The sequence below is a fragment of the Coturnix japonica genome, chromosome 8 (assembly GCF_001577835.2).
Source record: "Coturnix japonica isolate 7356 chromosome 8, Coturnix japonica 2.1, whole genome shotgun sequence".
Taxonomy (NCBI): domain Eukaryota; kingdom Metazoa; phylum Chordata; class Aves; order Galliformes; family Phasianidae; genus Coturnix; species Coturnix japonica.
This window is the reverse complement of record NC_029523.1, coordinates 14,347,432-14,368,671: the sequence shown is the minus strand read 5'-3', so window position 1 is coordinate 14,368,671 and position 21,240 is coordinate 14,347,432. Positions and strand designations below refer to the sequence as shown.

The 21,240-nt window shown below is 41.0% G+C and overlaps 1 protein-coding gene across 3 annotated transcripts; it reads right to left on the bottom strand.

Moving 5' to 3' along the window:
- Window positions 1-2,705: 2,705 nt before the first annotated feature.
- On the bottom strand, window positions 2,706-20,640 carry MCOLN2 (mucolipin 2). Of its 3 annotated transcripts, none has more exons than XM_015870444.2 (14): window positions 20,493-20,635; window positions 18,461-18,620; window positions 15,994-16,167; window positions 12,484-12,628; window positions 11,916-12,003; window positions 11,648-11,744; window positions 11,110-11,209; window positions 9,871-9,986; window positions 9,029-9,178; window positions 7,791-7,892; window positions 7,549-7,671; window positions 4,994-5,200; window positions 4,629-4,744; window positions 2,706-3,531 (listed from the first exon to the last, which is right to left on the bottom strand). In XM_015870444.2, exons 1-14 carry the CDS (start codon window positions 20,540-20,542, stop codon window positions 3,495-3,497), a joined length of 1,665 nt encoding a protein of 554 aa, XP_015725930.1. In that variant the 5' UTR covers window positions 20,543-20,635; the 3' UTR covers window positions 2,706-3,494. The 3 variants fall into 3 exon arrangements, with proteins under 3 accessions (XP_015725930.1, XP_015725931.1, XP_032302152.1); XM_015870445.2 differs by lacking the exon at window positions 20,493-20,635 and adding an exon at window positions 20,208-20,437; XM_032446261.1 differs by lacking the exons at window positions 2,706-3,531; window positions 4,629-4,744; window positions 4,994-5,200 and adding an exon at window positions 5,281-7,339 and having other exon boundaries at window positions 20,493-20,640.
- Between the last annotated feature and the right edge of the window lie 600 nt (window positions 20,641-21,240).

Below are 21,240 nucleotides of genomic sequence, written 5' to 3'. Positions count from 1 at the left end.
CCTTGCAGATGGCTCAGGAAGCTGTCTTCTGCTCCCTCCTGCCCTTTGCTTCCAGGTCTGCCTGTTCACTGCCTTCCCCCTTTTGCTTCTCTCCTTTTAAGACTTGCTCCCTGGAAATGTGAAGCTCATCACATACAATGCAGACTGAGCTAAGAGCCTGCACTCAGGGCTCTCTGCAAAAACCTATGCTCAGGTCCTGCTTCCATTACAGCACATTACTCCTTAACAGCTGGGTGGCACCACCGATCAGCCAGCAGCAGAATTGAAGCCCACATTAATGCATAGAATTAGGAGCCTATGTGTGCTAGATTCCCTGCTAAGGTCAACCTTCGCAGAACAGAGAGCCAATGAGGAGCTCCAATAACTGGCTCTTAGCTTTCTTTCAAGAGTAAAGCATGGGAGAAAAAAAGAAAACAAACAAAAACAAGCCAACCAGGTGGTGAAGACAAATTGATTTCTAAAATACATTAGTGATCTGTTCTAATAAGGGTGGGCTGAAGCAGTAATGTAGGTAGCAAGTGTCTCATATGTTTTACAAAGGAGAAGAAAAAAAACGAAGAAAATCAATACAGGACAAGAAAGCTTTGTGATTGCATTATAGAAATTAAACCTGAAAAGCAATAAGAATGGTAAGTGTTTTCTACATTCCTGTGGTTGATAATAGGTACCCTAATTCCCTGAGGACTCCCTCACAAAGAAGCCTTTACCTGGTTGCACTCAGGTCAGTAAGGAGCTGCCCCAGAGTTAGTTCTGATCTAGACACAGCTCACTTTCAGTTAGCAACCTCTTCCAACTGCTGGATCTGAGCCCTCCAAAAACCTACACATGGCAACAGGCACTGGGAATAGCTGGTGGAGATCCAGTGCTGACCAATAACAGGGACAGCTACAGTCTCAGAGACAGATGACAGCCATCAAAAACAAGGCCTTACAGACATCTCAAAGTTCTTTTTGTTGTTCTGTTTGCAGAAACACACAGAATAACACAACAGAAGCAATAGCTAGCCAGCTTACAGGTGAGGCTGGATCTAATGCTTCAACACATCATATGTCCAATGCTTCCCTCCACTGAAGTCCTAAATGATGTTTCTGCTGGCTATTCTCAACTATAGAAACAGGCACACAGCAATTCCAACTGTTTGGTGTGAGGAGGAGTGCACTGAAAGATGCAAGCTCCTTTATGACACTGTGGGCATCTTTCTGGGTTTCCAGCAGATGACAAACAAGTAACTCATTTCCCTAGAAGTGAGAAGGAGTAACTCACACTGCTGTTTGTCGTGTTTAACCACATCCTAGAACAAATATAAGTACATTGAGATCTCTACTAGACAAAAGGCATAGCTGCCACATGAACAGAAGAAAGCTCCAGTTGAGCCTGAAGCTGCCTTTACTTCCCGTGGAGCAGGAGCAAAGGCAGCTGTATTTCTAGGTCAGCTGCTGGGCTTGCTTTGCTTTTGGGTTCATACCCAGCTCCAGTAGCACACCAAGACCTCAGGCTCCAGCTCTTGCTAGCAAGCATTTCCCTCTGCCTTCTGATACTCACTTCAAAGGTGATAAGACCATCTGAAGGCCAGTACTGAAGACTGTATTCAATATTCTGCTCTTCGAGATACAAGTTCTGCATTGATACTCAGTAGAAACTGAACCTGTACAAGAACCGCCGGCTCTTAGATGACAGAAAACCTGTTTACAGATGGAAGGCCTTACATGTGCCCACACAGGCCCACAACAAAGTCCAAACACATAGGAAACTAGTATCATTGTCACTGGATCACAGTCTGCACAGCCAACTACAGTAACATTCTGCACCAGGCCTCTAACCTTTCTCCCCAAATTACACAAACACTAGGATCATCACCAAAAAAAAAGCATCCAGAGAGCTTACACATTCTAAAGCCTCAGTTGTTTTCAGACTCTTGCAACATGCTATCCTGTCTTAGAGCTGCACAAATTATTTTATCTCTTTCCTTTTCTATCAAGACCTGACCAGTCTATGATACAATCAAAGATCACATCCCTAGAACTCAGAGGTGATTACAGTTGAGAAGGCTGCATTTGGGTTGGATTCTTCCATCATATGCCCACTATAGGCTTCATAGGAGCACTACTGAATGGATAAGACTTCGACCTCCCAAGTCAGCAATTGTGAGTCCATATCCCATCCAGGAGACATCCACGGTGACACATTACTGAGCTTCTCATACCTTTGCTCAAAGGCAGCAAGCCATACTTCAATGTCTAGGGCCTTTCCTACTGCAGGTAAACCAGTAGCGCTGTCAACAAGAGCAGAAGATTTGGATGACACAACTAACAAGCCTTTCTCCTTTACAGCTGTTGTGTTTTAGTTCTTTTTACTGCCTGTAAATAACAAAACATGAATCTACCAAATTCTAGATAGTTTCTAACCATTATCTTACTACACAACAAGAGTCCTAAGACTCTTCTTCCTGCCAGACAGCAAGGGTGAACACAGGCAGTATTTTGAGGATGAACCATCTGTAAGATGATGCTATCAGGAAGGTAAGGGTTGTGGACAAGTTTTGCCAGCATAATTTCCTTTTTACCCTAAACCAAACTGCATCCAGTCCAACTCACAAAGTAGAACAGTACTTCAATTTGCCTGCAAAAAATAAATCTTTCCATCATTCTTTAAATTATGCCTACTGTGGAGGTTTCTAACCATGCAAAAAATAAATAAAAATTGCCTATAATTAAAGAGTTTAATTTAGACACATTATACATCAAATACTGTTGGCAAAAAAGCATAATAAAGAAGCCTCACAACAGCAACAACAACAAAAAAATCCAACAAATTTCTTTTCAGTAAAAACTGTTAAGAAAAGATTGTGATCTACAAATGACATTAAAACATTTACAAAAAGGAGAACAGCAAAACAGCAATTATTTTGCACTTCTATGCAGCTCTATAGTTTTAGAAGAGCTTATTTCAAGGTAATGAATTGTGCTAGTTACAGTCTCAATGTTGAATGTGTCATTTTAAGATAAGTGAATGCTTCCTCCCTTCTTGACAATAGTTGTAGTTGCCAATAGTCCACGTTTTAGATGTGTGGTTTTTGTTTGGTTGCTTGCTTTTTACTATGGAATTACTTTTAAATGTCATTCATATATTCATTGTGAAGAACTGTTGGTTCTTCCTCTCTTCTGGTTCTTCATTTTTCTTCCTCTTTTCACGATTAGCAAACAGAGCTCCCACGGACACTTCCAAGGATCAGTCTTCACTAACATGACAGAACTCAGGGCATGAATGCAGTTCTTGACAGCTCTCCCCCAAAGCTTCAGGGCTCTCTTCCTGGTCAGCCAGCCGATGTCATATTTGTGGCTTTTCTTCCCCCGACACCTCAGTTAGGTAAGACCAGTCTGTTCAGAGTGAGGCAGTTCCAGATAATGGGCTTCTTTGCAAGATGGAGAATTGCTTTTCTCCATATAACTATGCTTTCATTGCAGATATTAGTGGTGAATTTCAATGCATAACCATCAATTGATAAGTATTAAGTTGTCATCACTTTGTCGTCTGCAAAACAAAAAAAAAAAAAAAAAAAAAAATTAGTAAGGAATAGGAAGCATTTACCCACACAGAAGTCAAGATGAATTTTGCACATTTTACACATTGCTCTCCCAGTTTCAGAATACAGATCTCAACACAAGCACAGTATGTTGACAGTCAAATAGAAAACTGTTACAATAGCAAAACCTACTTGCATTCCAGCTACCAAACCTCTGCCCTTACCACACTCCGCAGTATATTACAGTAAAGCACATTTATTATGCTCAAGTAGATAATAACTTTGTGCAGCAAATTGGATGTGAAATTTGAAGCCACACCTTGCTAGCTTTCTGCCAGACTACATCAAAAGAATGAAACTGTACTTCACAAAAGCTTCAGTATATGAGCAGGAGGATTTGTTACACTAGATAGGACTCAAAAAGCTTTCATATTCAGCACTACTCCTTCTATAGCCTTGGCTTCCCTGCCAGGTGGGCTGTGCCCACGGCCATTCCACACACAAGTAGTCAGGCACTCAGAGGTGCATCAGTTTTATTCAGACACTGAATTAAAGAATAGATTTCCAAACCTGATGAGTTTCAAAGGAGACCTTTGTATATCATCAAGGACCCTCACTAAGATCTCTAATGGCTTGAGTTCAGTGTTTCAACACTGACAGATTACGTTTGCCTCATGAACATAACAGGGCTTTGCAAATAAGTACAGGTCCCTTGCTGAATCACATCCTCTTGCTGTCTGCTACTTCCCCCAGCCCAGTGGAAAAGCTATTTAGAAACAGAAAGATTACAAAACCCTAAACTGCAAAGACTTAATTTGCTCCCAGCTTCTTGGCAACTCCACATTATGCTCTCCCATCCCATGATCAACTTCCACCAGTTTCTGCACAGTGATTCACGTATGAGCAGAACACTTCAAACGCGTTTAAACTCAATAAGCTCCCTTTCACCATTAGCATTCCAAAGATGTAACACCAAGTAGAACACAAGAGGAATAACAGAGTCCAAGTATTCCAAGTGCTCCCATATTTGCGTAGAAGGACTTCACAGTGAGAAGTTAACTAGCGTATTTGTGAGGATAACATATATCAAAAACATTTAACTGACCTTCTACAGCAGCAGATAAAGGGCATGGAAGTCTGCTCTTTTCTGTAAGAAACATCGCCACAGTCTTTTAGAAATTCATGCAGATCTGTTGCTAGAAACCCACTTTGTTGATATTTCTGAAAAATAAAGCATGTTGCTTACAACACATGAGAACTTATCGAGCATTAAATGTTCTAAGGTCTCTTCTAGAGTATAAAAGCCAGAAGCCATTGGGTTCATTAATTTAATATGCTGTAAGAATTAAAAAAAAAAAAAAAAAAAAGCTAACAAATCATCATAATCAATGCTGGATATTATGGTGTTGGGTGATGAACAAGAACAAATATGAAGCTGGTTAGAAATGCAATAGAATACTGATGTTTTACCTTAATGGTGTCATAGGCGTCAGTGATCAGAGCGATAAAAAGGCTGAGGATCATGTATATAAACAGAATAATGAAGGAATACAGATATAACCGACTGAACGTCCACACCAACATGCTTTTCTGCTGGATTTGAGCAAACGTTGCAAACATATCATCACCATTGACCAAAGAAAACAAACACTCAGCTACTGTGTTCAGGTCTTCAAACTAGAAGATAATGAATACAAAGTCATATTAGAATCTAGAAATCACTCATCTAGATTAAAGGGAAGATGAAAGTGTTATTACAAAAGTATTTTTTTAAGCAGGGGAAAAAAAAAAAAAAGCCATCCAAAACATTCCAACACTAACATACTTTGTTTCTTTTCCACACATTCAGACTGAAACACAGACGTCAGCAATAACCATGATTATATTGCTACACAATTCTGAGCACTTTACACCAACACCAGAAATATAGATTTATTCTCAAGAAACACCCTGCGTTGCCCAACAGGTAAAGACGCCAATAAATTTTCTCTGTAGTGATCAGTTATTTAGATTTTGCAATAACATCATCTGCCATTCAGAAAGCCCTCTGAGCTGTAGCTCCAAATCTCCAAGTTACAGTGACTGAGGAGTTGTCTGGGTAGAATTATGGTTTCGTTTCAAGGGCATTATCTCAAATATCTGATTTCCTTTCCCCAAGCTCTGAAGCTAAACTGTGCACAATGACCAGGTAAGTACACTTCCCCTCTGCCTCTGCAAATAACCAAGTCTGCTAGCAATACTCTGTGAGCAAACGTGAGTAAATGCGCAACATTAAGTGTTAACTCACTCGTGTTACAGTGAAGTAACACGACTACAGTCACAGTCCTATATTGAAACCAAGTTATCAAGATGTATATGCTTATAAGGAAAACATACTATTGGACAAGAACGACAGGTCTGCTTTTTTGTGTTTTTTTTTTTTTTTTTTTTTTAAATATTGCTCATCCTTCTTTTCCTTAAATTCTATATTTTTAAGTGTACTGTGAGACCCAGCAGCATATCCTTATCTAGGAAGACAAGAGGCATGGCACAAATAATTCTTGAGAAACTGCTGAGTTGTGATGCCAGAGAGAAGCCTGCTAAGCAGAGTTCATCTACAAGCCCTCCAAATTGTTGCTACACTGCGAACAGGTTTTTGTTCTCTCCTTGACTTCAGTTACAGAAGGGAAGGAGGGAGTTACTAAAAAGAAAACTCAGCCATACCTGTATTTTTTAGCTAAGGTTTTCAGACCTCTGAGAACACGTATAGACCTCTATACATGCACAGCTCAGAAGAGACAGGTTGCACAGCAAGCAGGCTGCCTGCCCCACCCACAAGACTGCACAGCACCACACTGCCTTCCAGTGGAGCTGTGCAGAAGCATTCATAAACAACACCCAAAACCCTGCAGAACTACAGTTGCTTCTCTCTATAAGGACCTGTGAAAGAGTTAACTTCCCATGGATAGGTGTATTATTAACCATGCTTCCTTTTGCCCAGGTAACCAGTGTTAAGTGCTGCAGAGGTTGCAGGGAAGTAGGAAGAACAGCATTTGGGCTATGTCTCTCACAAAGAAGTTAGTCTGCACCATTACAAATCATTTTACAGCATATAGCATACCAGAAAAATGCATTGCTATCAAGTTGAAATACACACAGACTGAGCATCTACATTTCTTAAAAGAGAAAATTACACCAAGTTTGAGGAATTCAAACTCTGGGAGTACAAGAAGCTGAAACAAGCACTGCAACATGCATCTTCATTACTACACAGTGAATGTAACCAGAAAATTAAAAAACAAAACAGACCCAAGAATAAGTCATATATTTGTTACTCATTTATGGATAGTTAGAATTTATCACATTAGCAATCTGCCCTTCTTTTTTGTCCGTGGAAAGGACCTCAAATTAACAGTTGTTTTCATGTATTTTGAAATATACAAAGCTTTTCTACTGTACTAAGGTTTCTGACAAGAAGAGGAATGTCCAAGGTAAACATTGCTTGTTCAAACTTGATATCAGACAAAACATACCCTCACAGGAAGCAAAGTAAACACAGAAAAATAAGCAATTCCTCCATTTTAGTCCATTTTAGATTTAATGGCTGAAGTTACATTGCTTGGGAAAAAACTTAAGAGAACAAAGTCAGAGCTTATGAGATTCCCAGAAATCTAACAGTGACAGTGAACTTCATCCCAAATGCAACCGGAATTACCAGAAGAGGGCGAAAGAGAACAGAGCAACGCACCTTCAGCCGAGCCAGACCCTGCCCCATCCGAGCACCATCAGAAACCACGTTGCTTTGGAGATTACAGGTCAGTACAGCTTAGAGTAGAGCTGCTTTGTTAGAAGAAGCAGGTGACAGGAGGTGCACATGGGAGGAGAAACACAGCAACATTTTTTCATGTTGGAGTTTTTAAGAACGACAACAACAACAAAAAACCCACACACACGCTCACTAGAAACAGGTCTTAAATTTCTAACTAGGAGCAATACACAGACATACACACAGTTAGACAGGGAAAGAAATAATACTGCTAACATACCTTCTCATGATATGGTCCCAATACAATCCAACCACAGAAAGTATAGCCAAGATAAATCATCCCAGCACAACAACAAAACCTTAGCACTTTGGGTAATGATGCTTGCATAGTTAAAATGAGCACCTACAAGTTAGGGTGGAAGAAAAGAGAAGGAGAAAAAAGTTACATATAAAAGAGATTTGAATAAGAGCAACAGCTATAAATACAGATTTTAACTGCTGAATATTTTATTTCAGCCTTACGTTGTAAGTTTGAAAATATCCCAGGTATCTGATGACTCCAACCCAGACAAATAAAGTTGACGTTCCAAGTAAAATGCTGCAGACATCGTAACTTGTGAGATTCTGAGGGATCCAAAGAGAGCAGGTGGTCAGGTTACAAAGCAACAAGTTTGTCAGCTTGAAGTTTCACCAGGTCAGACAAATAAAGCAGGGCAGTCCAATATTGAAAGGATGTTGCCACATCACAAAAATCAGACCAGAACAAGCTGCACTTTATTTAGAGAGACCACCCAGATTCAGTAGTACTGTACATAGAAGCACAGCTACACCAACATTCTTGAAGTTTTGCATGAAGCCCAGAAGAACCAGAGCCCTCACTTCAGTTACTGTACAGTTCTAAAGTTGGACTGAATATGTCAAATTTTTCATTTTTAATAATGGCTAATGTGCACCACTGTTAGGTCAACAAGCTTTCATTATCTATCAAGTAATATGTAAGCCATCATTTAAACAAGAAGTGAACCTCAGGACTACAAGCTCCATCTGTGCTGTAAGCGTTAACAGCTTTGAACAGGTTGCCAGCTGTTTCAAACTAGAACATCACTTTCACTACCAGCAATGTTTACAACCAATTCTATTTGCACTTGGTCTTAGCAGAGGGCTAGAACTGGTGACAATAAGCACGATACCCACCAAGTTCAAGATTTCCCACCCTCATCCCCCACCTCACCAGAAAGCTGGACATTGGTACATGCTTCCCCTGAAAGCCTCTCTGAGAATTTGCCCTTTGAGCATTTGTACACGTGAAGCAGCAACAGCACACTACTAATTTTTCACAGAATACAAAGTTTTGTAAACATGTGAATTGTTGACACACAGTTTTTCCAATAAAGCTAGAAGCTGCTAGCTGGACAAAACACATCAACATCAGCAAGCTCAGATCTGGAGGTCAAGGACTAGCAGCTGACAGCAACTCTACCTGCACTTTGGGCAGGCCATGACCACAGGCTATAATAACTATGTTTCCAGTCTCAGGAAAAAGACCTGTTTTATCTGAGGGGATGACTCCTGACTTCCCCGTGTAATGTGCACAACTATTTCTATGATTTTATTTGGGTGCCCCATCCCTGCAGACATTCAGCACCAGGTTGGATGGGGATGAAAAGCAACTGCTGCAGCTCACTTTCATTTGTCCCCAGGTTAAAACACATTACACTTGTTTCTAATGAGTCTAGTACTCTACCTAAAGCTCTTCTTACCTTGGCTTTTATCTCCATTTTTAGGATTGACCCAGTGATTGTCATCACATCGCTGATAATTACCAGGACATACCATCCATTTATGAACTCCATGCGATCAGTGTAACTGACACAACGGTTGTATTTCTCCAAGAAGAAGTCAACAAATCTCTGTCGAGAAGCATTTAGGTGTTCAGTTACAGGTCTCCTTGCAAGAAAAATACTTACAGATGCCCCAGTACTGTAACAGTTCTCAGTATACACACACCCACTTTTTGCCCACAGTATTTGCTGGAATAATAGCCTAAAAATGATCAGCAATAACAACAGAAAGGAAGAAGGGGGGAAAAACATATTAAAACTGGTTTAGACCAGTGAAGACCAACTTTCCACAGAACAGCTGACTTTGTAACTCATCCTTACTAGCTTAGCCATGGCTTGTTATACACTTTTCAACCTCCTTCACAAGCAGTTTCTATTGATCCCCAAGAGGAGTAAAATAAGAATTACTAACTGTAGCTCAAATACAGCTATAAGACAATCCTCACTTCCAATAGAGCCAACAATGTCACCACCTGCACCATACTATTTGCTCTCACTTGCTCTTTTTGCTCAAGAATACATGCCCTCTAGAGAGGCAATGAAATAGTTCATATTACAGTACTATACGATCTGAAGTAAAACCCCTTTCTACCATTAACCGTTCATCACAGACACTTCCACATTCTTTCTAAAGGAAGAAATACAGTAAGAGCAAGGTTGTGCAACAGATGTGCTAGTTGATAGTTCAAAGCATTACTACACAAAACCAGCAAACACGATAGAGAAAAAAGGAACATTGGGATTATGAGCACTACACTTACTTGTCGGAGCCTCAAGGCAAGAACAACGGACCGTGAGCAGAGGATAAGAGATGCTAAGCAATTTAAGATGACAAACCCATCAAAAATTAGGATATACAAACTGTTTTTCTGGAGAACTGTAAAAAGTCAAAGAAATAACATAAGTCTTGTTTTGTCTCATCTCTTTGAGCACATATTGTTACAAAACATCACCTATTTTGCATTTAAACACTCTCATCCCACAAAATAATGAGGTTTAAAAATACTCCTTCCTGAGCCAATGTATCTGGAGCACAATTTACCAGAGAATTATGTGGGTCAAAAGAATGAAAAGCATGTTTGAATTTTTCAAAATTAAGAAAGTATAATAAAAATACATATATTAATATAGACATCTTTCCCCCCATAAAGGTCAACTGTCCATCTTTGTGCCAAGTATCCACATAGGGTAAACATCTCTAGACAGCCAGCTGAAAGAGAGCTGCCAAGAAACTATATAGATGCACACCAGAACACTTGGTGGTTATTCAGAACATACTACAAGATACCACTCCAATATCAGTTCAATATGCTGTTATCAGAGAAACACTGACTTTGACCGAGCAAAAAGCAGGTTATCTGACCTTACCATTAACTGAGATACTATATAGGACATAAGAAAATTATCACACTGCCACAGCCCTTTACAGCAAGTTTACAGGAGAAGTAGAGTACATGCATAGAGTACAATACAGCAACTACTCCTGTGAAGCAGACTTTAATACCCAAGTCTCAGCCATCAGATAAAGCCTTAACAATAGAAATGGAGTGTGGATATCATCCTTTCTAATATATATCATTAAATTTAACCACAGCAGAGGGGGGAAAAAGTAAAAACTTGAGAAATAGCATGCTTCAATTACTCAAAGAGAGATACTTTTGAAAACTGTATGAGGCTTCAGCTGGGAATATACCATTGTTAGTACATTAAAGTGAATTATTCAAATAATCTCAGCACAACAGAACAATTAAAATCCTCCTTTCAGACAGAGCCTGATGCCAACATGCACCACTATACAGAGATAACTGCAAGCTCAATACCCTTACAAAAAAAAAAGAGTTATTTTCCAAGACATAATTACAAAGAGGTAATGAGTTGTATTAGGAAAGGCTTTTTGTTGCAGGGGCAGTGGGTGGGCAGGATGAACAGCACAGACAGCACAGCAGGGAATACATGGGAAAATATACTTAACATCACAAATAAGCGTGCACCATACTTACCAGAACCAAGTATGTGCCAGTCTTTGCATTCTTGAATATCAGTATCACTATTAAAATAGATTTTGATTTTTCCACTGTGAGCTCTATTGTTGAAAGTAATCTGGAAACATAAAAGTATATCAGAAAAAAGAGTAGCAAAATTTACTTTGTAAAGCAAGTCTTGCTAAGTGTTTTGACATGATATACATCAGTACTTGTTAGGTAGGTTTTAAGAAAGCTGTCATCATAAACAGTGTAGACAATTTGAGAATACGTACTCAAAAAGGACAAAAGCAGCAGTTCAAGAAGTTAAATATCAGATCTAACCTTCAGAAAGCCAACAACTACATATTCTCTTATCAAGCTACAAAATTACCAGCTGGAAATAACATTGGCCCATGGAAACCTCTTGAAGAGCCTCAGATTAGAAGAGGAAAATAAGGACCAGGACATGCTCAACAGCCTTCCCCTTGCCGTCTAGACATAACAGTGATGCTTGTGGGCCCCTAAACTCCAGTTATATATACAGTGTCAGAAGTGTCATACTCTATATACTCACAGTATTTTGAAATGCATAGCAGTCAGGCAATTCACGGGCATGGATTGTTTGCAGGGCAACACCTTTCAGCTTGAAGGAGATTTTAACCTGTATAAGCCTGAATGTTTTTAAGAAGTGTATAAATACGCACACAGATACACAAATGCACAAAGCATAGAAACAGAAAAAAAAACAAAAAAACAAATCCATCCAATTCACATAAAAGTGAAAAAAAAAAAAAAAACAAAATCAAAACATTTATCCTCCCTTCCCCTCCAAGTTAGTTTACCTGTAAAATTCAAGGTTGAAGAATGAAGAGTTCAACTTCTCTTCAGCATTCCTACTGGCTAGCTCCTGGGGCTTTAAGATAATACAGTCTGTGAGGAAAAATAAAAAAGAAAACCTGCAATGTTGAAAATTTCACCTAGAAAAAGCATAAAACTTCAGATTCAATCACAAGTTCCAATCAAACAAAGACTCAAACTGAGCCCCAGCTCAGGGGTCCACACAGCAGCTGGAGAGAAGCTTCAGTGAAGCCCCTGTACCACGAGATGGTAGAGACAGCAACCCACAGAAGTTAGAGCTTTAACTGTGTCTATATATGAGCATTTCAAATGGGACAAAAATATCAAAAACAAAACAAACAACGTCCCACAAACAGAGGGGAAAAAAAACCACAACCTACTAACAAACACAGCTGAACAGCCTCCTAGAAAGCAATAAGGAAGGAGGAAAAAAACAGATTAATTTTTCTGTTATTGTAATGAAAATATATATATATTAATAAAGCTATTAGAATAGCATTAGAATTTAACTACTTCACAGTAAGACACTTTTTTAGTACAACAGCATCATACCTGTTTCTGTAGAAACGTCTATGTTTGGCTTGTCACTGGAAGGAAGCATCCCACCTCTCCTGTACTGCTGTTTACAAATTTTTAAGCCAGATCCATCATGTTCGTATCCAAGCGTCCCCAGGGATATGTTCTTTAATTGTCTGTACTAGTTTAAAAACAATATGGTACTGGAAGTTAACAGAGATGCTTGCCCTATTGCAAGAGACAGCAGCTTGCAGTTACTTGTATAGATATAACTTTTACATAAAAAGAAGGAAAAAACAACAGCCAAACCCACTATCTACTTAAAGACTTATGTGAAATAATGGATTTTGGAAAGTTCAAAGTGACGGCTGCTAACAAGTAGTACTTGCTATGCTTCCTGAAACAAACAAACAACTACCCATTGCCTGCTGGCCATTTACCAGAAGAGTTTTATTAATATGTCTAGTAGCGACTTCAGTGCAGTCCTGCAACTAACCACAGAGACACCAGGGAAAGCTTACAAATCAAGCTCTTGAGGGTGTTCATTTTCACATCACTTGGAACTTCAAGATCCTTTGTTCAAAATTCAACACATTTTAAGAAATCTGGTGCTGTATAAATAAAACTATTTTTCTATCTTTAACTCAGATGCCACTGTGACAGCCAGTTAAATGTTGAAATGTTAAGAAATTTTAAGACTCAAGGCCAAAATAACCAGTAAGCTACCTTAAGAGCTCCACTCCTTTTCTGCAGTAATCCCTCTGCTAAAGCAACCACCTTACAGCAGGCAGATTAGTGTACCTGGATTATGACTGTCTGTGAAGAGGCTGGGATTGGAAGCACATACAACCCAACTCAGTTTTCATTTTAGTCCATAAAATCCACTCTAAGAGCAAAATCAGAGCTATGCCCTGTGTGACTACAGAAAAGTGAAGCCTTCACTCTACAGCTTGCAAACATGGAGTATGCACAGAGCTTGGGCAGCCTCCAAAAACAGTTTAACCTGCTCATGTTACACAAGCACAGAGGTAACTCAAAAGCATGTCTGTGAAGAAGGTACTTTCTTTTCCCTTATTCAAAATAAATCTCAAGTCACCTGGAAGGCATTACTGTGCTAGTTTCTCCATATGAGCTTAAAAACAAGGACTAGAAATGCAAGTAAATACAGCAGTGTCAAGTCAAATATTCTCCACGGATAGATCCATTGAAAAACAACAATAACCACTGTGAAAACCCAGCTCAGAGCAGCTCAAGGTCAGGCCCATGCGCCAGCCCATCTCAGCACCAGCTGGCAGCATGCAAGAGTAGTCAGTTGGACCAGGGGCCCTTTAAGGAAAGAGGCATAAACATCTAGTAATTCATTAGGTTTTAATAATTACCTCATCAAGCAAAAGAGCTCAGGGCAGCACACAGCACTGTTTAGCTCTGAAAGATGCATTTATCTTCCCAGGAGGCTCAGGATAAATAAACATGGGAAGTCAGACAAGGCTTCCCTTCTCTTAAGAATTTTGTTCAGCTGGTTTTGATACAAATTATAATTTTCCTCCTTTAAACACCAATTTTGTTAATACGCATCACCTGCTGTGGCACTTTTTCCTCCTTCCCATGGGCATTTTTCCCTACTGGCCCATCACGTAATACCACTTTGTGGTCACTAATAGCCACATATGGCATGTCCAAAGACTGTCCTCATACAGAGCTCTGCTTTGCACTGCTGCTTCCAATCCCCAGTACATTTGGACATCCAAGAGGAAAAGCCACTCTCCACACCCAGACAGAATATGACCATAATTGAAACTGAGGAAGCCATATTTGATTAAGGCAGATCCAGTGAATGGAAACAGCCATTAACCTCTGCTTCACATCCCTCTCATGGCAACTCCAAATCACCAAATCTAGCAGCTGTCACACTGTTCACATGTTCTCAGGCCCAGGGAAGCACCTGGCTCGGAGTTGTACAAATACACACCACTTTCAATAAGTACTACATAACAATATAAGCAAAATTTCCACTGTTACATTTCTGAGCAGCCAGGACAGAGCAATGAGCAGAGCACCCTGGTCCTGCCCTGCAGATTCACTGTGCAACTGGGTGCACACAGCCACTCCGCTGGTTTCTTCATTGCAGAAGCTCCCAGACTGGGCCAAACACAAGAGTATGGAAAGCTGTGCACTCTTCCAAGTGCATATGTCTGTTGTATTTTTCTTATCCCTTCCAAGTGTGAAAATCCCAGTAATACATGCATAAGCCTAACATTCACTGAGCTTTTCCACCTCCAGTTGTAAATAGCTGTGTGTTATTATAATCTTCTATAATACAACATCCTTCTACTTGCCCTTCTCCCCTTTCAATGTTCACTTGAAGTCAGTTTTTAAAGACTTACACATAATAATATTTGGGAACAGTATAGGTCACTAGACAACCAGATCACACTATTTTTTAAGCTCCTTAAGGAACTCATCAGCATTTACACAACATAGACACATTATGAAGAGACCCTTTCCGATGCCTGTATCACACATTGACTCATCCTTGAGGATATAAAGCTACACTTTTTGTATCGTCTCCTATCTGGACTTCATCTCAGCTTTAGTGCCTACAAAAGAAGTAAAGCAAAAGAAAGCAAGCAAGGAAGTAAGCACAGTACAGTAAAAATAGAAGCAACATTGAGAATTCAAAGGAGGATTGAGAAAACTACTGCAACACTTGTTTTAACATACCAGGAAACAGAGTTTTATCCTTGCCCAGCACAGCACAGATACCTTGCATCTATTGGTAGTTCTGCTGTAGCCTACAGACGTCCAAGAAGCAGCAGTTCCCCATGAGAGGATATTTAACAAGGAGGCACAGCCTCCCCATGTGCTGCTGGGCTCAGGGCAGGGGAAGAGTGAGGTGGTTTAAAGCTGCTTACTGTTCACACCATTTGAACTGGGCCTGGGCCTACAACCATCCCAAATGCAGGAGACTGGTCTCATTTTACACACAGAAGACCTCTTTCATGTCATGGCTCTTAGATGAACCCAAATTAAATATAAAAACATCCACTGAATTTTCACCCTAGATTTATTCACCTTCCTCCCACAATTGTAAAGTAACTGTTCTTCAAAGTACTAACCTTAACCAGGGCCAGTCCCCCTGCATTCCTGAAAGTGCCATATTCCCCAGTTTGAGGCCTCTGGCACTTGCTACAAAGCTGTGATTCAGTGTGGCTGTAAGCAGAAAATTTTTTGAATACCATGCATAGGTATACCCAGGCCCCCAGCTCTTCAAAGTAAGACTTAAACAAAGGTTGCAGTTCATGGAAGACAACTGTTTTTCAAGCTTCCTGGATTTCAGCACTAAATGAATACAATTTTGTCTTGGACTCATCTCCAAGAGACAAAAACACAGATGTCTACACTTAAGCTTTGTGACACCCACCTAAAGGGACTCACCAAAATATCAAACTTGAAATTCAAATGGAAACTGAAAAACTGAAGCTCAGTAAAAATCTACTAGTATAATAAGCAGCTTAAATACTCTTCATTATAAATAAATACACTTACCTGATCAATAACATAAAATATGCTGTCATAAGCATCCTGTTGGGTATATATGCTGCAGCTGTAGTCATCCTCATCGACACCAGAATAGCCTTTCAGGAATAGGTGTTTAAAAGCAACAGTGTTCTCCTCTTTGAAAGAAACCACCAACTGGTTACTCAAACCAAAGAAGACGAGCTGACAAGAGAAACAGAAGTTTTAAATGTTGTTGAAACAGCAACATTTCAGAAGCAACTAAAAGTGTAATAAATATGAAACAGAAGGGAACATGTTACTGTCATCCTGCTACAAATGGGAACAGAGTATCTACCTTTTTACAATACTAAGGCCACAAAGTCAAGGTTACCATATGCTGAACAAGAAAAACAGAAATCAGTAAGATCTACTGATTCCAAAAGTGCGCAGCAGCTAAACAGAGAGCTGGTCACTGCTCTGTTTTGTGCATCCATGACCAGCAGCTCTAACTGTGACCTGATGCAATTTCTGTGGATGGTACAGAGGGCAGAAAAGCTTTGCTCCAGAACAGCAGCAGCTCCTTAGCATGGCACACAGCTAGAGGAAAGCATGATGGGACCTCAGAGCAACAAAAAGCATCACTCCCTGAGCCTGGCACTGCTTAAGGAAGCTATAAATAAGAGGCGGCAGCAGACAGTAGTTACCCCTCAGGATTTGCATTGATCAACTGTAGGGATGACCCATTTCCATCCACCATGGAAAATCAGCAGTCTAGAAGCTGAAATCAATCTGGAAACTAGAGTTTCTTCATGAACATAGAACCTGGAGAATGTCCCAGGCTCCAAAAAGCAAATGCTCATCCCAGACTTAAAAGTGAAGTGAAACTGGCACATTACTGTATGGAGTTTCCAAGAAGCAGAGGATTAGTAAGTGAAACTGCAAGCAAGGGAACCATGAGCTCAGAATTCCCCCAGAACAAGCAAGCAAGCTTTACTAATATTCAGATGTCTGCACTCAAGGTAATGGAAATCAAACACCCTTCACTGGGATTCTTCATCTTTTGTCTTAGGCATTAATGGCTTAGTCTGGGGATAGACTAAAAGGATGCATGCAGCAGCACTGTTTAGACCAAAGCCTTCTAGTTGCATAGAAAAGCCATGACCAGGACAAAGAAAAGGGGATGCCAGCAGTGCCTGGTATACATATCCTTTAGATTAAGAACTGAAACTTCACACTTTTAGCCAATTCCTACATTAATTACATTGCCATGACTATGAAATTATTATCTGAGTACTGCAAATGAGCTTGCATTACTCAAGATAACTGGAAAAAGATCAGGGGTCTTCCAGCCACAGCACAGAAAACAAGCATACACAACAGGGTTTGCTCTGGGGACTCCCCAGGGGATTTCAGCACAGCTTTGAGCAAAGCTCATTATTCACACTGGGACAGAAGTAACAGAGCACTGTTCTGCCCACGGAGGGCCATGTGTGGCTGGGACAGCACCTTCAGTGCACTCTCCAGGACTAAGCCTGAAAGCGAGTACAGATCTAGTGAACCTGAAGGGTCTTGTGAAGTTGTGATGTCTTGTGATGTCCAGAGCTGCACTGGAACACCAGGCCCAAAGCAGTGAAACCAGAGACTTCACCCCATCTTTCCAGCAGGGATCTGCAGGGTGGAAGCACTCAGCAGAAGGCAGGGTCACATAAGCAGGGTAAGGCTTTGTCCTATCAGGTAAGCCAAACACCAGCCTGAAATCCTCGAACTCAGTGAGTTCTAGGAGATTGTACATTTACTTGCAAAGTGTCAGGCGTCAGTGTCCTACATTTCAAAGGTCCAGAAAAAACCTACTGATAGATTTTTCTACTCACATTTGTCCTGTTTTGCTTCCCTCACTCTCCAGTCAGCATTTCTCAGTAGACTGCAAGATAACCAACCACACCATGATAGCAGTGTTGTTCAAATACCTGCTCTCCTTTGCCTCTACTTATGCTGTCCATGGACTGTTTGAAACACAGAAGCAAGTGGCATGTCTGATTTCAACAGCCTAAGCCATCACCAGGCAGACTGTAGCATTTTCACACTGAACACTTAAACCTGATGTTACTGACTGCATTATGAAAACCATCCCCTTTGACATGGCCCAGAGAAACAATTATATATGAATTAAATAGGAAGCAGAACATACAGCAGCACTGCAGCAGCAAGCACTTGTTAAGGTCACGTGAGATTTCGTGGAAAAGATGAGTCATTTGTTTTAAAGCATTACCTTAGAAACAGCTAATTAGCTGATCAAACACTGCCCCAAAACCTTCAGGAGGCATTTGTAACTTAGTTTATGTTATTTTCCCCCTTCAATACATGCCTTCCACAGCACTTTTTTTCTTTCAGAACTGGAGCAACAAGCCCAAGGCAGTGAGGAATACTCAAGGATGGCAGAGTGCAGGACCACAGACATGCTTTTCCCGCATGCCATCACTATGCTTTCTAGGAGTAACAACAGGGTAAAGATTACCTGAGAGGTCACCATAACTATCTTCAAAATCTGCAAAGCCAGCTTCCATGGTATCTGGTGTCTTGCTCTGTATTTGTCACAGGGGTTCATGAAGTAAAACTTCAAATCCTCTTTTAGAGCCGTCTCTTTTAGATCTAGATCTGACTGAGCCATCATATTTCTGCCATATAAATAATACGTTAATTAGAGATCAGCAGAATGCTTCAGCAGATGATTTCTTCATGTTGCAGTTTTACATTAGGCATTCACATTACATTAAAGGTCTGTGGAGTATCCAGTGTCTTGTCTTAAAAGAGCAAAAGATAAAAAGCATTTCCCCTTTGATCACATCATCAAAATAATTCAACTGTAGCAACATTTAAAAAACTATTTCCCAGTCATTAAACAGAACACTTAAGAGTAGACTCACTACTGCTGTTATCTGCTTTCTAAAGCTGAAGCTTTGGGACAAGCAGAGGCTGCTGTTAGCACCTCTCCGAACAACCTGCATTTCACCACCAGAAACAAGTGCAGAAGAAAGCAGAGCACAGCACACTGGTGTTAAGAACACACCATTTAAAGGGTTGAAGTCACAGATATTTATTTACTTAAATACTAAGGCATGACATATATAGATATATATCATATATCTATGATATACATTAGGGGAACAAGCACAGAGGGCTGTTGTAGAAGCCTAGAATCACCAGAAATTTCTCCCTCCCAACCAAATGCCACACTGAAGGCATTCCTCCTCTCCCAGATTTCCAGCCCCCTTTTCCAGAGCTGTAGTTGTCACAACTTCACCACCTCACACAAAGGTCAGAATCAAACAGTTAACAGTTGTAGGGAGGGAGAAATTAAAGCAGAACAACTGCATCAGAAGCAGCCATGCATGCTGGTTATCAGCCCCATTAACCATCCACCAAACTACTCCTTGTATTCTGAGCTTCATAGAAATAACCACTTCCTCTCCAGCTCAAAATCAAAAAAAACACTCCAAGTTTTCAAATGCATTTTTACTTCTTTATTCTCACCTGAGCTGCAGGCCACAAAGCACATAAGGTTTGCCAGGACCAGCAGCCTCCTAGCAAGAGAATGAGCTGAACACAGCCAAGGCACCACAGTACCATTTCCCCACAGGATGAAGTGAAAATTAATCTTAACACTCAGATCCCAAAGGTTATCTTTATTACACCTTAAATCAATCATTCGTAAAGATGGGCTGCCTTTGATTTTGAGGCAGGGAAAACACAGGAAGGTTTTTTTAAAAAGAATGCTAGAAGAATACAGTTCTACTTAGACTTTCAAGAAAAAAACAAATAAACATTACTAAAGCTACCCCAGCATAACTGAGAAACTTTGAAGAATAAAAGACCATCTGACAGAAAAACATATCACAATTATAGCTGGGAGTACTCTCTAGGGAGCAAGGCACATTTGCATTCTAACTCAACCCTGACACCCCACAACTGCTGCCCTGCACCAGATTCTCCTCAACAGGAAGAAGCAGCACCGCTGTGCATGTGTTATGAGTAAGCAAGACCTAACCCAGGCAAGAAACAACAGGAGCAGGTGAGAAGGAAAGAGGATACAGGCTTCGACTGAGTCTGATTTACACTTAAAGCATGGAAGTGTGACAAAACTTCTCCAAGACAGAAAAATCCTCCCCTAAACTTCTAGACAAGGCATATCTGAAGGAACAGCCCTTAACTCAAACAATGAGCCCTCTGACAAGGACTATATTCTTAAAGATTCACATACATACCATAAAAATACGGTAGGATTTTCCGAAGCCGACTCTCTAGCCCCTGCATTTACCCTAGCAGCTTAAAGAACAACAAACTTTCACTTCTGCACAGGTTCACCCAGCACACAGCTGAGAACCACCGCCGCTGCCCTCACCTCCCGCCCTGGAACAGCTGGGGAAGCCCCCAGCAGGACAGCAGCTATGGAGAGCAGCACGCGGTACAGCAGCACTCGGTACTGTACGGTGCGGTACAGCACAGCCCGCTATCGCCCCCCACCCCAGAGCCGCCCTGACCCCGCTCACCCGCAGCTGGGAGCCCGCCCACCGGGCAGGCACTTGAGGGAGATCTCCATGCGGTGCGAGTCAGGCTGCCCCAGGCGAGACGAACGAGAGCTGCCACAAAACGACCGACCTCAACTGCACAACCCCAACCCACCGAACCGCGGCCCCGCCTGCCCCTTAAAGGGCACGGGCGGAGGAGGGCGCGTCATGAGCCGGGCCCAAACGACCCGAGCAGCTATTGCCCGCCGGGACAGGCTGTGATGAGCTCTCATCAGTGCCCGGGCACCTGCAAAGCCTTGATATAGAAGCTGTAGCACAACTCTTAGCTCGATGAGGTCACAACCAGCACACGATGTGTTGAGGAGAAAAGATTAAAAAGCCCCACCACCCATAGCAGCTTTTATACATGCACATTCTTACACTGTGTGCTGTAAAAGATCTGTAAGCAGTTGAATGTGTCAACAGAACACATGGTTGCTTATTGTTTGCTTTTCAAGGCCAGGATGCCACAAGCCTCCTGGAAAAGCTTCAGAAGTCCACAACCTCAAGTGGAAAAGCTTCAGAAGTCCACAACCTCAAGTGGCTGTCAGAGAACTTATAGCACAAGAAAATGTGTGTAGTGTAAGGCTTTGCACTCACTGCTTTCCATGATACTTTGCACAGCTGTTACCAAGATCCAGGGGAGACCAGCTCCTCACCATGGTCCCCAAGAAGGGGTTTGGCTCCCAGCAGTGCACATTTGCACACTGTATGTATTGCTTCAGAAATT